The 18,653-nt window shown below is 44.9% G+C and overlaps 1 protein-coding gene across 1 annotated transcript; it reads left to right on the top strand.

Annotated features, from left to right (window-relative positions):
* Positions 1-3,858: 3,858 nt before the first annotated feature.
* On the top strand, positions 3,859-15,372 carry LOC308592271 (sushi, nidogen and EGF-like domain-containing protein 1). The gene is made up of 7 exons (XM_081203606.1): positions 3,859-3,982; positions 6,112-6,147; positions 6,675-6,805; positions 8,170-8,451; positions 9,041-9,178; positions 13,990-14,159; positions 15,219-15,372. Exons 1-7 carry the CDS (start codon positions 3,946-3,948, stop codon positions 15,220-15,222), a joined length of 798 nt encoding a protein of 265 aa, XP_081059732.1. The 5' UTR covers positions 3,859-3,945; the 3' UTR covers positions 15,223-15,372.
* The last annotated feature ends 3,281 nt before the right edge of the window (positions 15,373-18,653 follow it).

The raw sequence follows: 18,653 nt of genomic DNA, 5'->3' as shown, positions 1-18,653 counted from the left end.
GGTCTAGATGAACCTTGGTATCCCTTCCAACTCTACAATTCTATGATTCTGTAAAATGGACCCATTCATCCTTCCCAGTTCCTGATATATAGTGGTGCATATGGTGCAAGCATGTCTATGAAGTACACCTACAATTTGAAGGATGTGGTTTTCAAATTGCAAATACAGTAAAATGCAACATAAGAAATAAAAGAAGAAAGAGAAACACCATTAAAGATCATACAGCGTCAAGCAGAGTGTGGCACAATTGCTGCAACACGCAGGTCTGTCAAGGCACTCTGCAATTTTCAAGTGGTCCGTGGAGAAATTACAGGTTTTACTACTGACTGGTGCAATGGCACTTTTCCCCCTGGCACCCTTGGGCCCACCCTCACTTAAATATAGTGCACCCACCTCACAGAACACCAATTCCACGAATTCCCACAAGGTACCCCAGATTATCTTGTGGGGGACTTGTGTGAGAGGAAACTTAATAATTTGGAGTCTCAGGCAGGATGTGATCAAATAAACAATAAATATTTTATTTAACAAAGGAAGTTTATGACACAAGTGGGCAAAACATAGGATACTTCAGATTATAATGTTATTTCACTTCAGCACTTTCTCAGTTGTTGCACAGCTGTTGCCACTTAAAACTTTGGTTCTTAAACAAGGTGTTACTTCCTGTCAGTTACACACCCCTTAGACAACCCTACTCCTGAGGTACTCCAAGTAAGAGACCCAAGGGATCACTGGTTTGGGAGTCTTCTCTTTTTGTAGAAGAATCTCTCCCCTCTTGACTGGAATGAGACCTAAGTAGATTGTATCTTTCCAGCTTCTACTTCTCCTGGCTCATGCTCAGCCTCCCAGTTAATTCCTGGCCTAATTACCCTAATAGGACACCACACACTGTCCTTCACACTAAGCTCAGAGACTCCTTTCTCTAGCTTGTGATATATTCCTCAGAGTGGATGCTTCTACCCAGAACCAACTCTCTGTATCTCCCAACCTACAAAACTGTCTCTCAAAATCCTCTCCTTTTCAACTCCCCCTCCTGGAACCCCGCTCAATCATAAGCTGCCATTCGTTAACGATTTGCTGGCAGGGAAAAAGAAAAAGAAAGGTGTTATGTACTGAGTTGAATAGGATCCAAAATGCAGCAATCTGATTGGTCCTAGAAAAATAGGATCCAAAATGAAGCAGTCTGATTGGTACTAGAACAATAGGATTCAGAATGCAGCAGTCTGATTGGTCCTAGAACAATGCAGCAGTATGATTGGTCCACAGGAGCCACCCAGTCCACCTCCAGGGGGAAGTGAATCCATAACCTGATTGGCCTACAGGAGAATCCCGGAATTAGCCAATCACGTGCAGCCCATTGTGTAAATAATGTATATAAAGCAGATATTTTGGGGGAACATTCATTCCTCCTCCTCCACTATGAGCTGAATAAAGAGCATGAAATCCACTCTCGACTCTGAGTACAGTGGTACCTCGGGTTAAGTACTTAATTCGTTCCGGAGGTCCATACGTAACCTGAAACTGTTCTTAACTTGAAGCACCACATTAGCTAATGGGGCCTCCTGCTGCCGCCGCGCTGCTGGAGCACGATTTGTGTTCTCATCCTGAAGCAAAGTTCTTAACCTGAAGCACTATTTCTGGGTTAGCGGAGTCTGTAACCTGAAGCGTATGTAACCCGGGGTACCACTGTATATTTCAAAAACACTTGGTGAACCAACCTGCCCAGCAAAAACAAACTTTTCCATCGCAACTGGTAGCAGCTCTGTAGGGTTTTTGACAGGAACCTTCCTCAGCCTAACCTGGTGATGTCATTTACTGGACTCTCTGCATGCAAAACCTCCTATGACTCGGGCAAGGAGACATCATGGCATTTGGGGGATAAAGGCACATCTATCACCCTGCAAGAATTAGGGAAATGTTGGTTAATATTAGTATAAAGGTTTTGAGGCTCAGCTGAGATAAGGTCCACTGATTTTCATGGTGTTCAATTGGATTTGCATTAAGGGCTAACCAAAGAACAAGCTGGGGATTGAAGTCCAGGTGTCAGGTGAGACACGAGGACAAAAACTTCACTGATGACTAAGAATGTGTCAACACATGTGATGACATGATCAAACAAGCTTCATTTTTCTTTCTTTTGAAAAGAAAGCAGGCAAATTTGCTTTCCTGGCAAACAGATCCAGATGATAGAAACGACTAGACAGGATCCTCAAATGTAAAGATCTAGGCTGATGATAAATAAAGATAAAACTCTTTGCATTACCAAACCTGCTAGCTGTTTGACAAATTTGCATGGGTTTTTTTGGTTTTTGGATTTGTTTTGTTTTAGTAAATTTAGGGTCTTTTTGCATTTGGGTGTTGACTCCATTGCAGTGCTACAGAAGCAGAAGAACAAAGGTCTGTGACTTTTTTCCATGCAGGAGTGATGTTGTCATCTGCTTTTGCTCCAGTATTTGGGAGGTATTCTGGCACGTGAATGAGGTACCGTGGCTTTCACGTTTCACCAATACCCTTCCAAGTGTCCCTATTCTCCAGGGACAGTCCCAGAATTACAGAAGCCGTCCTGGTTTCTGATTTCATCCCGGAATGTCTGGTTTTTCCCCCTTTTTCCTCCCCTCCACGTTTTGGAGAACAATTAAAAGTGGTATGTGGAGGTGCAAAAGTGGAGTCCTGATTTTACTGAAAATAAAATACTTGCAATGAATGAAGGAAATAGTGAAGCTGGCGCAGAAAGCCCTTCCAATCATTTTGAAGGAAAACGTCACCAATCCACTTTAAATTCTCTAATTGCAATGCTTCAGCGGCCAGCAATCTTTTAGGAAACACGTGGAGTGTTGTCATTGGCTCAAGGTGACATTTATATGACATGTATGTGTGCAGCAAGATCAAACTCAGGAGAAGCTTCCTGGTGTGGAATAGGATATCCCTATCTTCATCGGAGAAATGTTGGAGAGTATTGTTTCACTATGGTTTAGGTAAAAAAAGGTAAAGGACCCCTGGACAGTTAAGTCCAGTCAAAACCAACAATGGGGCTGTGGCGCTCATCTCGCCTTCAGGCCTAGGGAGCCGGCGTTTGTCCACAGACAGATTTCCGGGTCATGAGGCCAGCATGACTAAACTGCGTCTGGCACAATGGCACAACGGAAATCAGAACACACAGAAACACTGTTTACCTCCCCGCCGCAGCTGAACCTATTTATCTACTTGCACTGGCGTGCTTTCGAACTGCTAGGTTGGCAGGCACTGGGACGGAGCAGCAGGAGCTCACCCTGTCGTGGAGATTTGAACCGCTGACCTTGTGTTCGGCAAGCCCAAGAGGCTCAGTGGTTTGGACCACAGCGCCACCCGCTAAACCTGTGGTTTAGGGCAGATTAGTGTAGAGGAAGTCAGAGAATTGAGAAAACACATTCAAATAACCCGTATGTTGAGCCTCCAAACTTAGCTGGGGTGGGATGTAAGTCTGTGTGGCATCCCTGTTCCAAACACTACCTCACCACCCATCATTATTCTGCCCATCAAAAATAAACCGGATGCTCAAATGCTCTGCATCACTTTGCCACACTGAGCAGCACCTAGAACATTCTTGGTGCTAGGTTTCTTTGCCTATGCACACAATTGTGGACGTATCCCACCCACCCCCACTCCGTCTCCACCCAGGAGACTATTGTGCCTTTTGTGGTGTTGGCCCATTTCTCACCCGAAAAAAAGTTGTGCAAAGAAATTCAGCAGGATTAGACTGTTGAAACGGCCTGCTATTTGATTAAGGTCCCCTTTCCTTATGAGAACTGTTTGTTCTCTTTTTGTCAAGCTAGGTGTGGAAGGCAGGGTCAAGATAAATATCAGGTGTAGATCCACCCCACACATCCTTTCTTGGCTGGAGGAGGCATAGAAGGCACCTGAAATACGCTTAAGACACTGCAGTTCCAGGGCAAAGGTGCAGCCAGGATGGAAACTATCTCTGTTTTCCTTCTGCTGGCAGTGGGTAAGTAGGAGACTCAGAAGCCAGCTCTTTGCTTTGGGCTGTTTTCTCCATTAATGGCAGATCAAGCCTCATCTTATTGTAAAAGTAGGTTCAGTTTTGGGTTGACTTGACCTGTCAGCAGTCTACTACAGATACCTTCACAATGTGTAGGTAGCTTGTTGTTTCATTCAATGTTTATGCCGTGCTTTTCAGTTAAAAATAGACAAGGTGACTTATAATTATCAATTTATTTTGAGAAGAACAATTTTACAAAAAGGAAATGCAGCAATTGTGGAAGTGGCTGAGGGTGGAGTAGGGATATTGTACAAAATCAGGAGTATAGAAACCAAGTTGTGAAGGACTTTTTCAGCCCGGTGGGCCAATTTCTTAGCTCCCCCACTCTTGGTGGGCCACTTTGACAGGTGGAATGCATGACAGACACCTAAGGTCACCAAAATGTCCAGTGAGACATTTCTTCCTTTGCAGTGTGGTGGATCCCAGTTGATCCCAGTGGGGCTCGACCACCCAGTGGGTCTAGAAGCTGGCACTAAATTCAAGCCATGCTTTTGGCAGGGATCATCTCCACTCCAGAGCTCTGATCAGAAGCTGCTGAGTGTGGAACCAATCCCAGCTGGCCTTGCAATTGGCGCCAGACTTAAAAGGACTTGAATACAAGCCCTGCTTTTCATGGAACTATTGGGAACACATTTCAAGTCTCCTGGTTGTTCTTTCCTTGCCCCACCCGCAGGGGTCCAAGGTTTCTTTAGCCTCCTTAAAATCTCTGGGCAAGGGGCTGGGCCTTCTCAATGTCTGTCAGCCTTCCTGACTGCTGACTTTCTCCATGAGCCCAGAGTACCAGTGCTGCATGGAAACGCACGTTGTGCTCATCGGCAGGATTGATCCAAGGTTCTGGACTTTTGGCACTCTGGCATGATCCTGCCGACAAGCCCATCTAGTTTTGTGACTCAGATCAAATCATTTGATAAAGGTAGGTCTTCTTCAAACCCTGTGAAGGATGGGGCTCTTCTTATCATTTCATTTTATAAAATCATAAAACTGAACCATTGGAAGGGACTGCGAGGGTCACCAGCTCCCTGCAGTGCAGGAATCTTTTTGCCCAATGTGGGGCTCAAATTTACAATCCTGAGATTAACAGTCTCATGCTATACAGACTGAGCTATCACTTCCAATACAACATCCCCAAAAGGTTTAACCACAAAAACATCATCAATAATAAATATATATAAACACTATTTCAAAACCGTGGTAAGAATTTACAGGTACATTCTTACCACAAAATTAAGACAGGATAGAAATAGCCATTGAAAAATCTTGCTGGGAAAGGGTCGAAAAGACAGTTAACAACAGCATCTGATGGGAGTTCCAATAGGTAGGTGAAACTGCACTAAAGGCCAATTCCTAACTATTATGGAATGGGCTGATAATATTTGCAAAGGCCCTCTCCTGCAAAGTACAGAGGCCAGTTTGGGTATATAAGGGGTGAGGCAATGTTTTAGGTATCTGAATCATATGTCCCACAGTTGCGAAGTACACTGAAAATGTTCCCTTGCCAGCCATGGTAGCTTGGGCTTCACAGATTTGTTACAGGGTATATGTGTGGCTAGATGGCTGCGTTGTCTTCTGGCAAGCTTTGGATGACATAGCATATTCAGTTACAGATGGGTAGCCGTGTTGGTCTGCCATAGTCAAAATAAAAAAATTCCTTCCTGTAGCACCTTAAAGACCAACTACTTAGTTGGTCTTTAAGGTGCTACAGGAAGGAATAGCATATTCAGTAATGGGGGCATCAATCTTATTGCTACTGTTTACCAGCAGAGAGAGGAAGAGGAGGAACAGAGGGGCAGAAAGGTCAGGGTGGTGGAAATGCACCAGCAGACGCACAGTACAATCTAGATAGCATTGGGTCTCTCTCTCTCTCTCTCTCTCTCTCTCTCTCTCTCTCTCTCTCTCTCTTGCTGCCACATCACCCTGTTGACTTAGTTTGTGGTCAACTAAGACACCCTAGATCAAATATCGATTTGAAACTCAATGGAACACTTCTGGAATCTGCATAAAAAACTCTTGTCTCTCCCTGTGTATGCATGTAAACATGAAACAGATCTGATGGCTTCTCTCTTGCTGCTCTTTAGGGTCAACCCTGACCTCTCCAGCCGATGCCTCCAATGGTAAGATCCACTTGACTCGTGAGCCTGAATTTGGGCTGAGGAATTGCCTTGAACAAATGAATGGCAGTGCACTTATAAAACATACAGGCATTACTCCACCAAACATTGCAAGAATGTGTGGTGGAGGATTCCAGGCACCTTAAGACCTCCACCCCCACCGATTCCACCCCCAATTCCCATGTTCAGTGGGAAGGTTTGAAGGAGAATTTTGCAGGCTTCCTGACCCTGGGGGAGATGTATAAAGGACACATTCAGGTTGTATACATGCTGTATGTTAAAGCACATGGTTTTTCCCCAAGAATCCTGGGAACGGCAGTTCACTCCCTTGCAGGGCTAGTTCCCAGCACCCTTAACAAACCATAGTTCCCAAGATCCTTTGGGAGACGTTTGTGCGCTTTATGCAGCCTCAGACCCAGATAGAGGGAGGAGAGGCTGGCCAAACACATAGCCCTCCCTCCTCCCCAAGGGGCCTTCTGTAAAATGAGTTGCTGGCTTGGGCTCTAACAAGATGCTCCCTTCTCCTCTAGAATCATTGATGTACCCTTATGGGACTGCACAGGGTGACACAAAGAACCCCAAGTCAGATGATGGGACATCTACAAAGATCATCACTGCAGTGCCCTTCAGCTTCTATGGCAAAAAGTACAGCTCACTCTACGTACGTAATGCCTGGCCAAAGCCCCAGTCTACATGTTTCTTGACTAGAAGGGCAGGTGGTACAGAACTCTGCTCACCTGTCATTGAGATCTAGCAGGCTGCCTTGCACTGGCCCATCTTCAGTCTTGCTATCTAATCTAGTTGTCCATCTGTGCATCCATCCATTGATGGTTCCAGGTTTCAAGGAACCTTCGGCAAGGTTCTACCTCCTCACCATCACTGTTGCCACCTACTGATTGGTTTCCTTTTTTTAAATAAATATTTATTGGATTTTCACAAACCACAAAAACACACACAATACACAACACAAACATACACACACAAAAACAAACATGTATAATTTCGAGTCCTTTTTTTCTTAAAACTTACTTCACCGACTTCCCCATACCTCCCCTTTCTGCATCCCAATTCCTAAATTTATTTCAGCAAATCCTCCCCCTTAATTTTGTCTAATTTTTTCCTTTTCTTTTCTTTTACTTAATCTTTTACAGCTGTAATCCCCTACTTTCTATAACCACGACATTTTAGCACTCATTAATTTTACAATATTTCTTAAGATAAATTTTAAATTTCTTCCAATCTTCTTCCGCCGTCTCTTTCCCCTGGTCTACTGATTGGTTTCCTGCTTGGCAGGGGGTTGGACTCGATGGCCCTTGTGGTCACTTCCAACTCTATGATTCTATGATTCTATGATTCTATGATTCTATGATTCTATGATTCTCCTCATTTCTGAGGTCAGTGTTGGCAGGTGTTCAATCACACCAACAAGGGGTGCCAACTTGAATAAAATATTGGGGGGGGGAGTAAGCCCCATCCTGCATGATAAATCACATGATGTCACATACACACACACACACCATTTGAATGTCAATGTCCATCAACTTTGGGGGACACGGGTGGCGCTGTGGGTAAAACCTCAGTGCCTAGGACTTGCCGATCGTATGGTCGGCGGTTCGAATCCCTGCGGCGGGGTGAGCTCCCGTCTTTCGGTCCCAACTCCTGCCCACCTAGCAGTTCGAAAGCACCCCTAAGTGCAAGTAGATAAATAGGTACCGCTTTATAGCGGGAAGGTAAACGGCGTTTCCGTGTGCTGCGCTTCGTCATGCTGGCCACGTAACCCGGAAGTGTCTCCGGACAGCGCTGGCCCTCGGCCTCTTAAGTGAGATGGGCGCACAACCCTAGAGTCGGACATGACTGGCCCACACTGGCAGGGGTACCTTTACCTTTAGCTAAGCCCCTCAAATATTTTAATGGGGGGCTGAAGGGACCTCAGCTTCTAGGAGTTGGCTCCCATGACGCCAACCCTATATCTCTCAGTCTACTTACCTGCTGTCATTCACACCTATATCTCTCTCCTTTCATCAGGTCAACAACAACGGGGTGGTCTCCTTTGGTGTGAATGTCTCACAGTACACACCCGACCCTTTCCCGCTGGATTTAGGGTCACCCTTTGTCGCCCCCTATTGGGGGGATGTTGACAATACTAGAGGCGGGGATGTCCTCTGGAGACAGACTCAGGACTCTGCAGTGCTTAGCCGCTGTACCGCAGACATCAACCAGTACTTCCCAGAGATGTCTTTCACGGCTGTCTGGGCCTTGGTTGCTACCTGGGACCGTGTCGCCTACTTTGGAAGTGCTTCAAAAAAGGTAGGCCTCTCCCTGACCTATAGTAGCCAGCTGCAGGAGATGATAGGGCCCTGGGTGGTGCAGAAAGGGGACTTTCAGCAGATGAAACTTACAAGGGCAACACTTGCCAAAAATGCCTCTACTCTCCCTGACCACTCAGCATTGTCCCACCACCATCCCTCTGACCCTTTTCGCCTGGGGGGTTCCCCGTCTGGTGCCTCCCACCATTCCTCTGCATCCAGCCAGTCCATGACACAGCCACACAAAAGTCAGAGGTTTGTAACATTCAGTCCCCGGGTCTGAGGTTCCTCCCCTGCCCTAACCCTTAATATGCAATGTGAAAATGTGGTAACAAGAGGAACGGATGGGGAACCTGTTGTTGGACTCCAGCCACCATCATCTACAACCAGTGTGGTCAATGGGGCGGCAACATCTGGAAAACCGCAGGTTCCTCTGTCCCTAATCTACCGGTAGATGATTTCCCTATCACTCTTGACGAAGAATACTTCCCCATGTAGCCCTCCTACTTTGTGTGCCCCAGAGACAGAGCTGCATCTCTTTGTGTTGTCCGTAGCTCCACAGTCCCATGTCTCTTTTCTTTCTGCTGCAGACCAACACTTTCCAGGCTGTCTTGACCACCAATAACGAAATCGCTTTCATCATTTTGAATTATGCCGACATCCAGTGGACAACCGGGATAGCAAGCGGTGGGCATCCCAGGACAGGCCTTGGGGGAACCCCTGCACAGGTATTTGATCTGAATAGGAACACTGAGGGAATCTGACCTTTGCAGATTCCGATATGAAACTGACCTGGTCTCTGACCTCCCAGACCAACATTGGGTCAGAACATCCTTTGGGTTTCATGCTTCTCCAGAGCTTTTGGCCAAAACCAAAAGTATCACAATACAGTGGTACCTCGGGTTAAGAACTTAATTGGTTCCGGAGGTCCGTTCTTAACCTGAAACTGTTTTTAACCTGAAGCACCACTTTAGCTAATGGGGGCTCCTGCTGCCGCTACACAATTTCTGTTCTCATCCTGAAGCAAAGTTCTTAACCCGAGGTGCTATTTCTGGGTTAGCGGAGTCTGTAACCTGAAACGTCTGTAACCCGAGGTACCACTGTATATGTTTTAAATTGAGATTAAAACAAAACAAAACCACATTTGTTTTGTGAGAAAAGGTGTTTGGGATACTCATTATGGGTTGTATCCAATGTTCTCTGTCTGCACAAGCAGGTGGGCAAGTTTTCATTCTGTGCAATGGAGGACTCCGCAACACAAGGGAGAACTCCAGTGAAACAGTTGCGTTAGTGAGAACTTGTTGCTCAATAAAACTACCAGCAACTTGCTTCTGTGTTCTCTTGTGCAACAACTTCCCGCTGCTGCAGAATATTTTGCCAGGGGAACAAGTATACAGCCAAGTGACTTTGACTTGGATACAACCCTTAAGTATTAATGGGGGGGCAGTCCCCCCCCTTTTTCTTAATGGACAGATTAAGAGCTCATCCGCATTCCTGCTTCTCCCATGCCTAGGAAGCATGGGTCTGAGCTGTTTTCTGCTTATTGCACATTTTCTAGGCATGCATCCAAGTGGTAGTGCCTTTGCCCCAAAGCTTACCCCCCCCAACCCCAACCCCCGTATTTAGCACTAAATCAGAACAAACACCAATCCATGGGAAACCTGCCATTTGTTCCAATTCGGAAGTGGAGTAAATGGAGGTGTGGCTAAGCCCTTAGCGTTTAACTTTAGAATCATAGAATTGTAGGGTTGGAAGGGACCCAACTCCCTGCAAAGGATGCTTCACCATGATATCCAGATATGCTTGGTATGCATCTGAGCCGATTCTGCTCTTAAGCAGGCCTGGCTTTGTAAGCGATCAGATGGGAGAAACCACCTGCAGATGATGGGTATAAGCTGCCTTGCTGAAATCAGAAACAGCAGGCTATCCATGTACAGAGTTAAACTGCCATGTGAACAGTCCAACAGATCAATATTTCCACCCAGAGTGATTTCATGAAAGTCGAAATTGTACTGTAAGGTGCAATGCATAACCTACAGCAGCTTTCCGCCAACTTGGTGTCCTCCGCATGCCACTAGACTACAGCTCCCATCATCCCTGATCACTGGCCATGTGGCCTGGGGCTGATGGGAGTTGCGATCCAAAAGCAGCTGGAGGGCACCAGGTTAAGGAAGGCTGTCTTAAAATACTATCTGAATGTCAGCCCATTAACTCACTAACTGGAAAGGAATTGGAGGTGTTATTGTATTTTTGTTCCAGTTATATCAGCAGTTATGGCAAAGATTGGCCCAGCACTAATTGCTGATATCTGGGGGGTGGGTCCTGGATTTTCATTGTGATGGGGTTTTTGGGCAGGGAGGGGTCTCTACTGCCAGGGCTTTACTTTTCCTGTGCTAAGTCCAATAACTATTTTGCACCCCAAATGCAGTGGCAATGAACTTGGATTCCACAACCCAAATTTAATTACGCAGAATGAGGGAAATTGCATGCTCCTCTTATCGATGAATGAGACACGGGTGGCGCTGTGAGTTAAACCATGGAGCCTAGGACTTGCCGATCACAAGGTTGGCAGTTCAAATCCCTGCAACAGGGTGAGCTCCTGTTGCTCGGTCCCTGCTCCTGCCAACCTAGCAGTTTGAAAGCACGTCAAAGTGCAAGTAGATAAATAGGTACCACTCCAGCGGGAAGGTAAATGGCGTTTCCATGCACTGCTCTGGATCTCCAGAAGCGGCTTAGTCAAGCTGGCCACATGACCCGGAAGCTGTACACTGGCTCCCTTGGCCAATAAAGCGAGATGAGCGCCGTAACCCCAGAGTCGGTCACAACTGGACCTAATGGTCAGGGGTCCCTTTACCTTTACCTTATCCATGAATTTATTCTGAAGGTTTTGCTTTTTCATTTATTCTGCTTCTGCAACTCGAAGGAGGAACAAGGAACAAGGGCATGGCATTTCTGACCTCTGATCGCTGGAAATCTGATTCATTAATGCTTCTAGCTTCTGAAATGTGCAAAGCTTTGCTTGAACAATTTCAGGAAGCAGGCATTGAACAATAAGGGAAGTTGAGGGTTTGCTTGTGGTGTTTCTATGTTTTCTAAATGAAAGCTGAAATTCTCAGTAACAGAATTCTGCAGCTAGTTCCGTATTCCTGTGGCTATAACGTGCTTTAGGGCTATTTCACAGCAACCACACAATCACATCTGGCTATTGCTAAATCAGCTTTCAGTTGCCAGTGCAAAAACAAACAAACCTAAAAACCCACTCTTGAAGATTCTGCTGCAGTTATTCCGCCGTTACACAGATATTTGCCCTGATCTGGAGCCTGGGTGGTTCTTATTTAAAGATATGTCCTGCCCTTCTTCCAAGCTGCTCAACATGACATTCCAGATTCTCTATCCCTGTTTGAGGCAGTGATGGCAACCAGCTTTGATGGCTTTCAAAGAGTGTCTAATCCTCACTCTTTTGAGGACCTCTCAATAACTGTTAAAAAAATTCAGGGGGCGAGGGAGGCCAGTCGTGTCTCCTCCTCCTTCTCCTTTTTTAAAAGAAATTTTATTTTTCAATTTCTGAAATTGTTAACAATCATACAAATTAAATAAGTTTTCCAATAAAAACACATCGTTTGACTTCCCTCCCCACTCCTTCTGTGGTTTCTTATGCTTTAATTTTCATTACTGCACCTCCCAATTAATTCTATTTATTAGTTACTCCCTGTGTTTTCCTTAACAAATATATCCACCCCCATTGTTCTGCCTGGACACTGAGGTCCAGTGCCAAGGGCCTTCTGGTAGTTCCCTCGCTATGAGAAGCCAAGTTACAGGGAACCAGGCAGAGGGCCTTCTCGGTAGTGGCACCCGCCCTGTGGAACGCCCTCAGACTTTTTAAAGACATGTGAAGGTAGCCCTGTTTAGGGAAGCTTTTAATGTTTAATAGGTTATTGTATTTTAATATTCTGTTAGAAGCTGTCCAGAGTGGCTGGAGAAACCCAGCCAGATGGGCAGGGTATAAATAATAAATTATTATTATATATTATTATTATTTAACAGTTGTTTTAGATTAATCCTGCTAATGAGCTTAGTTGTTTATCAGATAGTCCATGAATCTTCCCCATTCTTTATTAAAAGTTGTTTCTCCGTGGTTTCCTATTCTTCCAGTAAATTTTGTCATTTCAGCATAATCCATTAATTTAATCTGCCACTCCTCTATGGTTGGGACTCTTCTCCTCCTGCTGCGGAGGAGGAGGAGGAGAAGGAGGGGGGAAGCAGCCCCCAGCCAGTGGCGGCAGTCGGAAGAGGAGGAGGAGGAGGCTGAGCACCAGAGAGGAGGAGCCACTGGCCAATGAGGCCGCACTGTTGCCACATTCGGCTCCACCTCCTAGCTCTTCCCAACATCCTCACATCACATGCATGCGTCATCGCCCCCCTCCAAATCTCCTTCACACGTTGGCCTCTGATGGAGAGCAAAGCCATCAGCAACTCTCCTAAGCCTGATGGCTATTTTCTACCTCCACTTCTTGCTTCCAAAGACCAGTTTGTGGGAACTGCAGGTGCTGTGTGCTGAGGACCTGCTTGCTGGCTTCCCATAGACATCTGGTTGGCCAGTGTGATAACATTTTGCTGGACTTGAGGAGCCACTGACCTTACATTCTTATGCATACGGGTAGTACGTCTGAGCCGTGAGGCGGGGAAAAGGGCAACGGCAGGGGGTAAACCCAACATTTTAAAAAATATATATACATTTGGTTTTTCAACTTAAAATTTTACAAAAATATATCAAACATCAATCATAAAAACAAGACTTCCCTCCTTCCTCCCCTTGGTGGGTCCTATTATTAATCCTTTCCTCCCACATCTTTTATGATAATCCAAATCTTTTACCTCTCCATTATGTGCAGCATTCAACCTTAAACTACAAGTGACATTCCAATCCTACTAACGACTTTAACTGTTTACAATGGTCTTTAAGATAAGTTATAAATTTTCCCAATTTCTTATTGAAATTTTCGTCTTCCTGATTTCTGACTCTTCCAGTCATTTTAGCCATTTCAGCATAGTCCATTAACTTCATCTACCATTCTTCTCTGGTAGGAACTTTATCTTCTTTCCATCTCTGAGCCAATAACATCCTCACAGCCATGGCCACATACATAAAAAGCCTTTTCTGCTCCTTTGGGATTTCAGCACTTAGAATTCCTAAAAGGAAGGCTTCAGGCTTTTTTAACAAAGGTTATTTTAAATATTTTTTTCCAACTCATTATATATTGTTTCCCAAAATCCTTTTGCTACCTTACAATTCCACCACATATGATAAAAGGTGCTTTCTTTTTCCTTACATTTCCAGCAATGTTTTATACATTTTTGCAAATTTACTAGGAGTTAAAGTCCATGTTTTATACATTTTTGTGAATTTACTAGGAGTTAAAGTCAACCAAACATTTCCACACATACATGAATATGCAGAAAGGGATCTAGACTGAGGAGAATGTTTCCTATGCTGTGGGGCTGGACTCTACATTGCTTTTCTCCTTTCTTCACTCCCTAGGCTGGATTTGACAGTGGAGACAAGAAAAACTTTTACAACATCCCAGCATCACGCACCCCCAGTGTCCTCAATATCACACAAACCACCAACGTGCAGTTTACAGGGCGATGGGTGTTCCAAGTGGATGAGATTGTGATTGGAGACACAACGGAGAAGAGCAAATGCTTGGAGTAAGTGCCAGCAGACCCCTGTCCTTTGAGAGGGGTGGTTTTTGTTTGGATTGTTTTAATAATACTTATATTACATCAGGACCAGATTTAGGTTTGATGAGGCCCTAAGCTACTGAAGGTAATGGGGCCCTTTATATGTCCAGTTGTCCTTTGTCAACAAATTGTCGCTGTTTTTGTTGTTGTTGAATAAATGCTATATGGTAATTTGTGGACCTAATAGGTATCTAAAGCCATTTGCACATAACAAAATTTATCAAAGTAATTGTTGAACTGAAATACAATTAAGAAGAATCATTTTCATAGTGAAATACAATTAAGAAGTATGTTAACAGTGAAATAATTATTACGCTCTAACTTAAAATGATTTTTTTATTCATAACAAACTTAATAATGCAAACACACTGGCATTTGGAAATAACAAAAGTTCCTTTAGAAACTCAGTTTACAAAGACTCATAATCTAGTCTCTAGAAACTTGCTATAACATGAAATAATAATAGGTGTAAATATATGATGCAAACTACTAATAATTATAAATAACAGAATGTAGGCACCCTATATATAGAAATGAGAAAACCAGTGACATTTTAGGGAGCAGGCTAGCAGGCGGGGCCCATTACTTACATCATAGGAGCCTACACAACACAAAACACTGTTGCTGTGTGTAGATTTTATTTTATTGGTTTTTTTTATCTTATATTTTGGAAATGTACATCCAGGTGTTTTTTTCTTTACTTTTTTTGGGGGGTCCCCAAGAGAGTGGGGCCCTAAGCTATAGCTTGTTTAGCTTATACATAAATCCGGCACTGTATTACATTTTTTAAAAGATCCCTACACACGTGCACTGTTCTTTATGGACAAGGATACTGGAAGCTGCCTCTGCTGGTGACATGCTCATTCTAGGCTTGTGCTTTAATCTTCCAAGCTGTCACAATGTTCCCTTAATAATGTGTGGGTGGAGATGTAGCAGAGGCTGCTAAGAAAAAATTAGCAAGTTGCTAAGACGGGCAGGAGTAGGGATCTGCTTTTCAGTACAAATGTTTCTGTCTCTTTTCACTAGATGAGACCACCTGCTACTCAAGAGAGCCCCCTCCTCATCCACCCGCGTCAAGACAGGATGTACTCAAATCTTTGCAAAGATCCCTCTGCTGCCCCCTATAGGCTTGGAGCCATGGCTGATTATGGCGTACCAATAAAATGGCTGTGCTCTCGTTGCTACTCTCCTTTGTCTGTTCCCTGAGTGACTGAAGCTGAACGTGCTTTATGAAGTCAAGAAATGCAGGAGTGTGTGCGTGCAGGCATGTGTGCATGTGCGCCTTTGATGAACAGAGGGTGTTGTCAGGGAACTGACATCGGAGTGAGAGGCGAAGAGAGGCTCCCAGATGATGCTGGCGAAGGACCCAGCAGCAGGGGGAGAAACAGCTCAGTAGAGGGGGAAGCCAATCAGCGCAACACCAGGGATAAAGGGGGGCAGACGGGGGAATTGGAGAGAGGGCTCCAGGACTCTTCACTGGACATCAGTGAGGAGAGCCCAGGGCCTCCGCTACCCACGCCTTCCCTGCGCAGAAGACTCCCGCGCAGTGAGAGGAGGAGGAGACTGGGTGTCAAACAACTTTTATGCTGGAAGAGGTTCAAGAAACGCCCACTGACGGATTCTGCCAGTGACTGAGGCAGCCACGATGAGAAGGGGCTGTGCAGTCAGACAGGTTTAACAAGGCAAATTGACCGAGAAAGGCACCAGTTTACGCACAAGTAACTCATACCTATTACAAGTGTTGAGTCTTAATCTTACATGAAAGTCATGCCTTCTGAACCTTGACCCCCTTCACTGTCACAGTGGAAAGCAAAGACTCTTCTGGCAGTGCCCCAATGCCTCAAGCAGCAGCAGCAGCAGAAATCCAGACCATGGCACTTTCCTCTCGACATTGCTGCTTTTCCCTGTGATGGGGAAGCTGCACCTGTTGAGCTTCTGCCTATCATGCAGAGCAAACAACGCCAGTCGGGGTGTGAAAGACCCAGTTCCTTCCAGGTTATGAACTCTGGCTTTGAAAGCTGGTTCCAGGTGCTGAGTCAGCCCCACCAGCATCCGCAAACTCAAATCATTGTGCTCCAGTTAAACTGGATGGGTGGCCTCTGTGTGTGTTTTAAAGTCACCAATGTGCTAACATTTACATTGCAGAGCATGTAAAGATTAAGCAGGATGTGCAACCGCTGTGCAAAGACCAGAGACGAGGTGCATGAGATAAATAATGAGCCACACCTCACATGTTTAAAGCCAGTGGCAGATATTATGTTGTCAGCTGCTGTTCTCTGCAAAGAGAGTCTGTTGTTGTTGTCGTTGTTGTCAATAATAATAATAATAATAATGCATTTTTGCAAGTTAAAGAAACACCAAACAATATTCATCATTATCTCTTATCCTCAGACTTTCCAATCCATCTCTCCGTGGCATTCTGGGTAGTCTTTTGTCTGCTGCATAATCTATTATTCTACCCATTTTCATCTCAAATCCTCCTCTATTTAATGTTATCTGCTGCTCACATGTTCATTCCTGCTTGTAGGTTAAAGTGACTATTATACCCTCTGAGATACTCTTCAAAACACTTCCACTCATCTCTGATCCGTGACTCATCCTTATTTCTTAGCAAAGAGAGTCTTTTGGAGAACCACTTTGTTGCACAAGACCTCCCCATCAACTCTAATTCTGTGGCCGAATACATACCATATTTTTCTTCCATTTGCCATTATGTGATTGAATCCCACCCCAAAATAGTGACAGTCTGAATGGAAGCACCTACAACAGAGGTCAGCAAGGCTTACTGGGCATGGGACAGATCATTCCCGCAGAGATCCTCTGTGGGCCGGGCCAGCACAGCATGACACCAGAAATCGCATGCTCTGGTCCATGGGATCACGAAGAGTCGGACACGACTAAATGACTAAACAACAACAAGGTGCTGCTGGAAGGAATTTTTAAAATTTTGTTCCAGCTACAATCTATCTGTGATGCAACAGCGCCACTGCCTGGGTACCGGTGAGAAATACACTGTGGGAAATGGGAGGCGTCATGTGATCTCAATTGGTTGCCACACGAGGCAATGATGGTAAAGTTTTGCCCTGATCATCCCAGGCAGAAGTCCACACTTTAACACTCTGTGTCCAAGAATTCAGACCCAGACCCAGATCCCGCTTTTAACCCATACATAGATTTCCCATATTTCAAAAGGTAAAAATCCAGACCCCACCACAAATTTGTTGAGCTTTTCTTAGGAGGCCCACCCCCAAAAGTTATTCAGACTAACCCCCGCACTACCGCCAATTGCGCCACCAACACAGCACCCAAACCCAGACATTAGCTACAGTTTTATTTTTTAAAAAACCGCCCCCAAAAGGAACCAAATTCGGGACTCCTCTGGGATTTCCCAGATATATGGCAACCCTACCCAAACATGCACTTGGGGACACAATTCTTAACCTTTTACCCTATATTCACATGGTGGTAGTGCTCCGGTCATGTTGCAAACCAACTTGGATAAGACTGTGATGTTCTAGTGGGTCCCAATCCATCAGCTGAAGACCAGTGCTTGAGGGGCAGCTATGATTGTTTGAAATGCTGTGATACTGCTTTAAGTGCATAGTTCTGATGGGACCACACACTTCTCCTACCAGTCAAATAAGAGGCATTATCAAAGTTCAGAGACACATTCCAGCCAGGCAAAAACACCTTGCAAGGCAGGACTGGTGACTGACATGATGCAGGAGGAGGGTAGTAGCCTGGAAAAACTCCTGAGGGCCAGTTTCAAAGCCCTGGGGGGCCACATCAGGCTACAGACTAGACATTCCTCACCTCTGTTCTAGCATGTCAGAAGCCCTGGAAACACACTAAGCTGTATGAAAACAGAAGACCAGAAATTTTGAGTAATGTATAATATCGTTATATAATATTTCTTGTTTTGCATTCATATCTTGCTGAAAGATATCTAGTGCAATTAGGGGGATCTTTATTGGTCCAGTCAACCCACATCCTGTTTGCAGTTTGTTTGTTTTTTCTTATTCTCATGTAAGGCCTAGTTCAGCAACATTATATTTGCTATACAGTCAAGTCATACCTCAGGTTACAGACGCTTCAGGTTGCGCATTTTCGGGTTGTACACCATGCCAAACCCGGAAATACCGGAACAGGTTACTTCCTGGTTTTGGTGCTTTGCGCATGCACAGAAACGCCAAATTGTGACCCGCGCATGTGCAGACATGGTGCTGCGGGTTGCGAACACTGCAGGTTGCGAACGTGCCTCCCGCACGGATCATGTTCGCAACCTGAGCATCCATTGTAGTTTCTTTTGGAAATCTTTTTCATTGTTTTTGTTCAAAATGGTCCTATTCCTTTTCAGGGCTTCCATTGATTGGCTTCTTACATTTCCCCGATCTACTTTTAAAATGTTGCTCTTAATTTAAAAGTTGCCAGTCTTCCTAACAAACAACAGGCCACACCGCC

This window comes from Podarcis bocagei (genome assembly GCF_964188305.1).
Source record: "Podarcis bocagei genome assembly, chromosome: 7".
In the NCBI taxonomy this organism is placed as follows: domain Eukaryota; kingdom Metazoa; phylum Chordata; class Lepidosauria; order Squamata; family Lacertidae; genus Podarcis; species Podarcis bocagei.
Note: the sequence above shows the minus strand (reverse complement) of the source record. Positions and strands in the feature narration are given on the sequence as shown.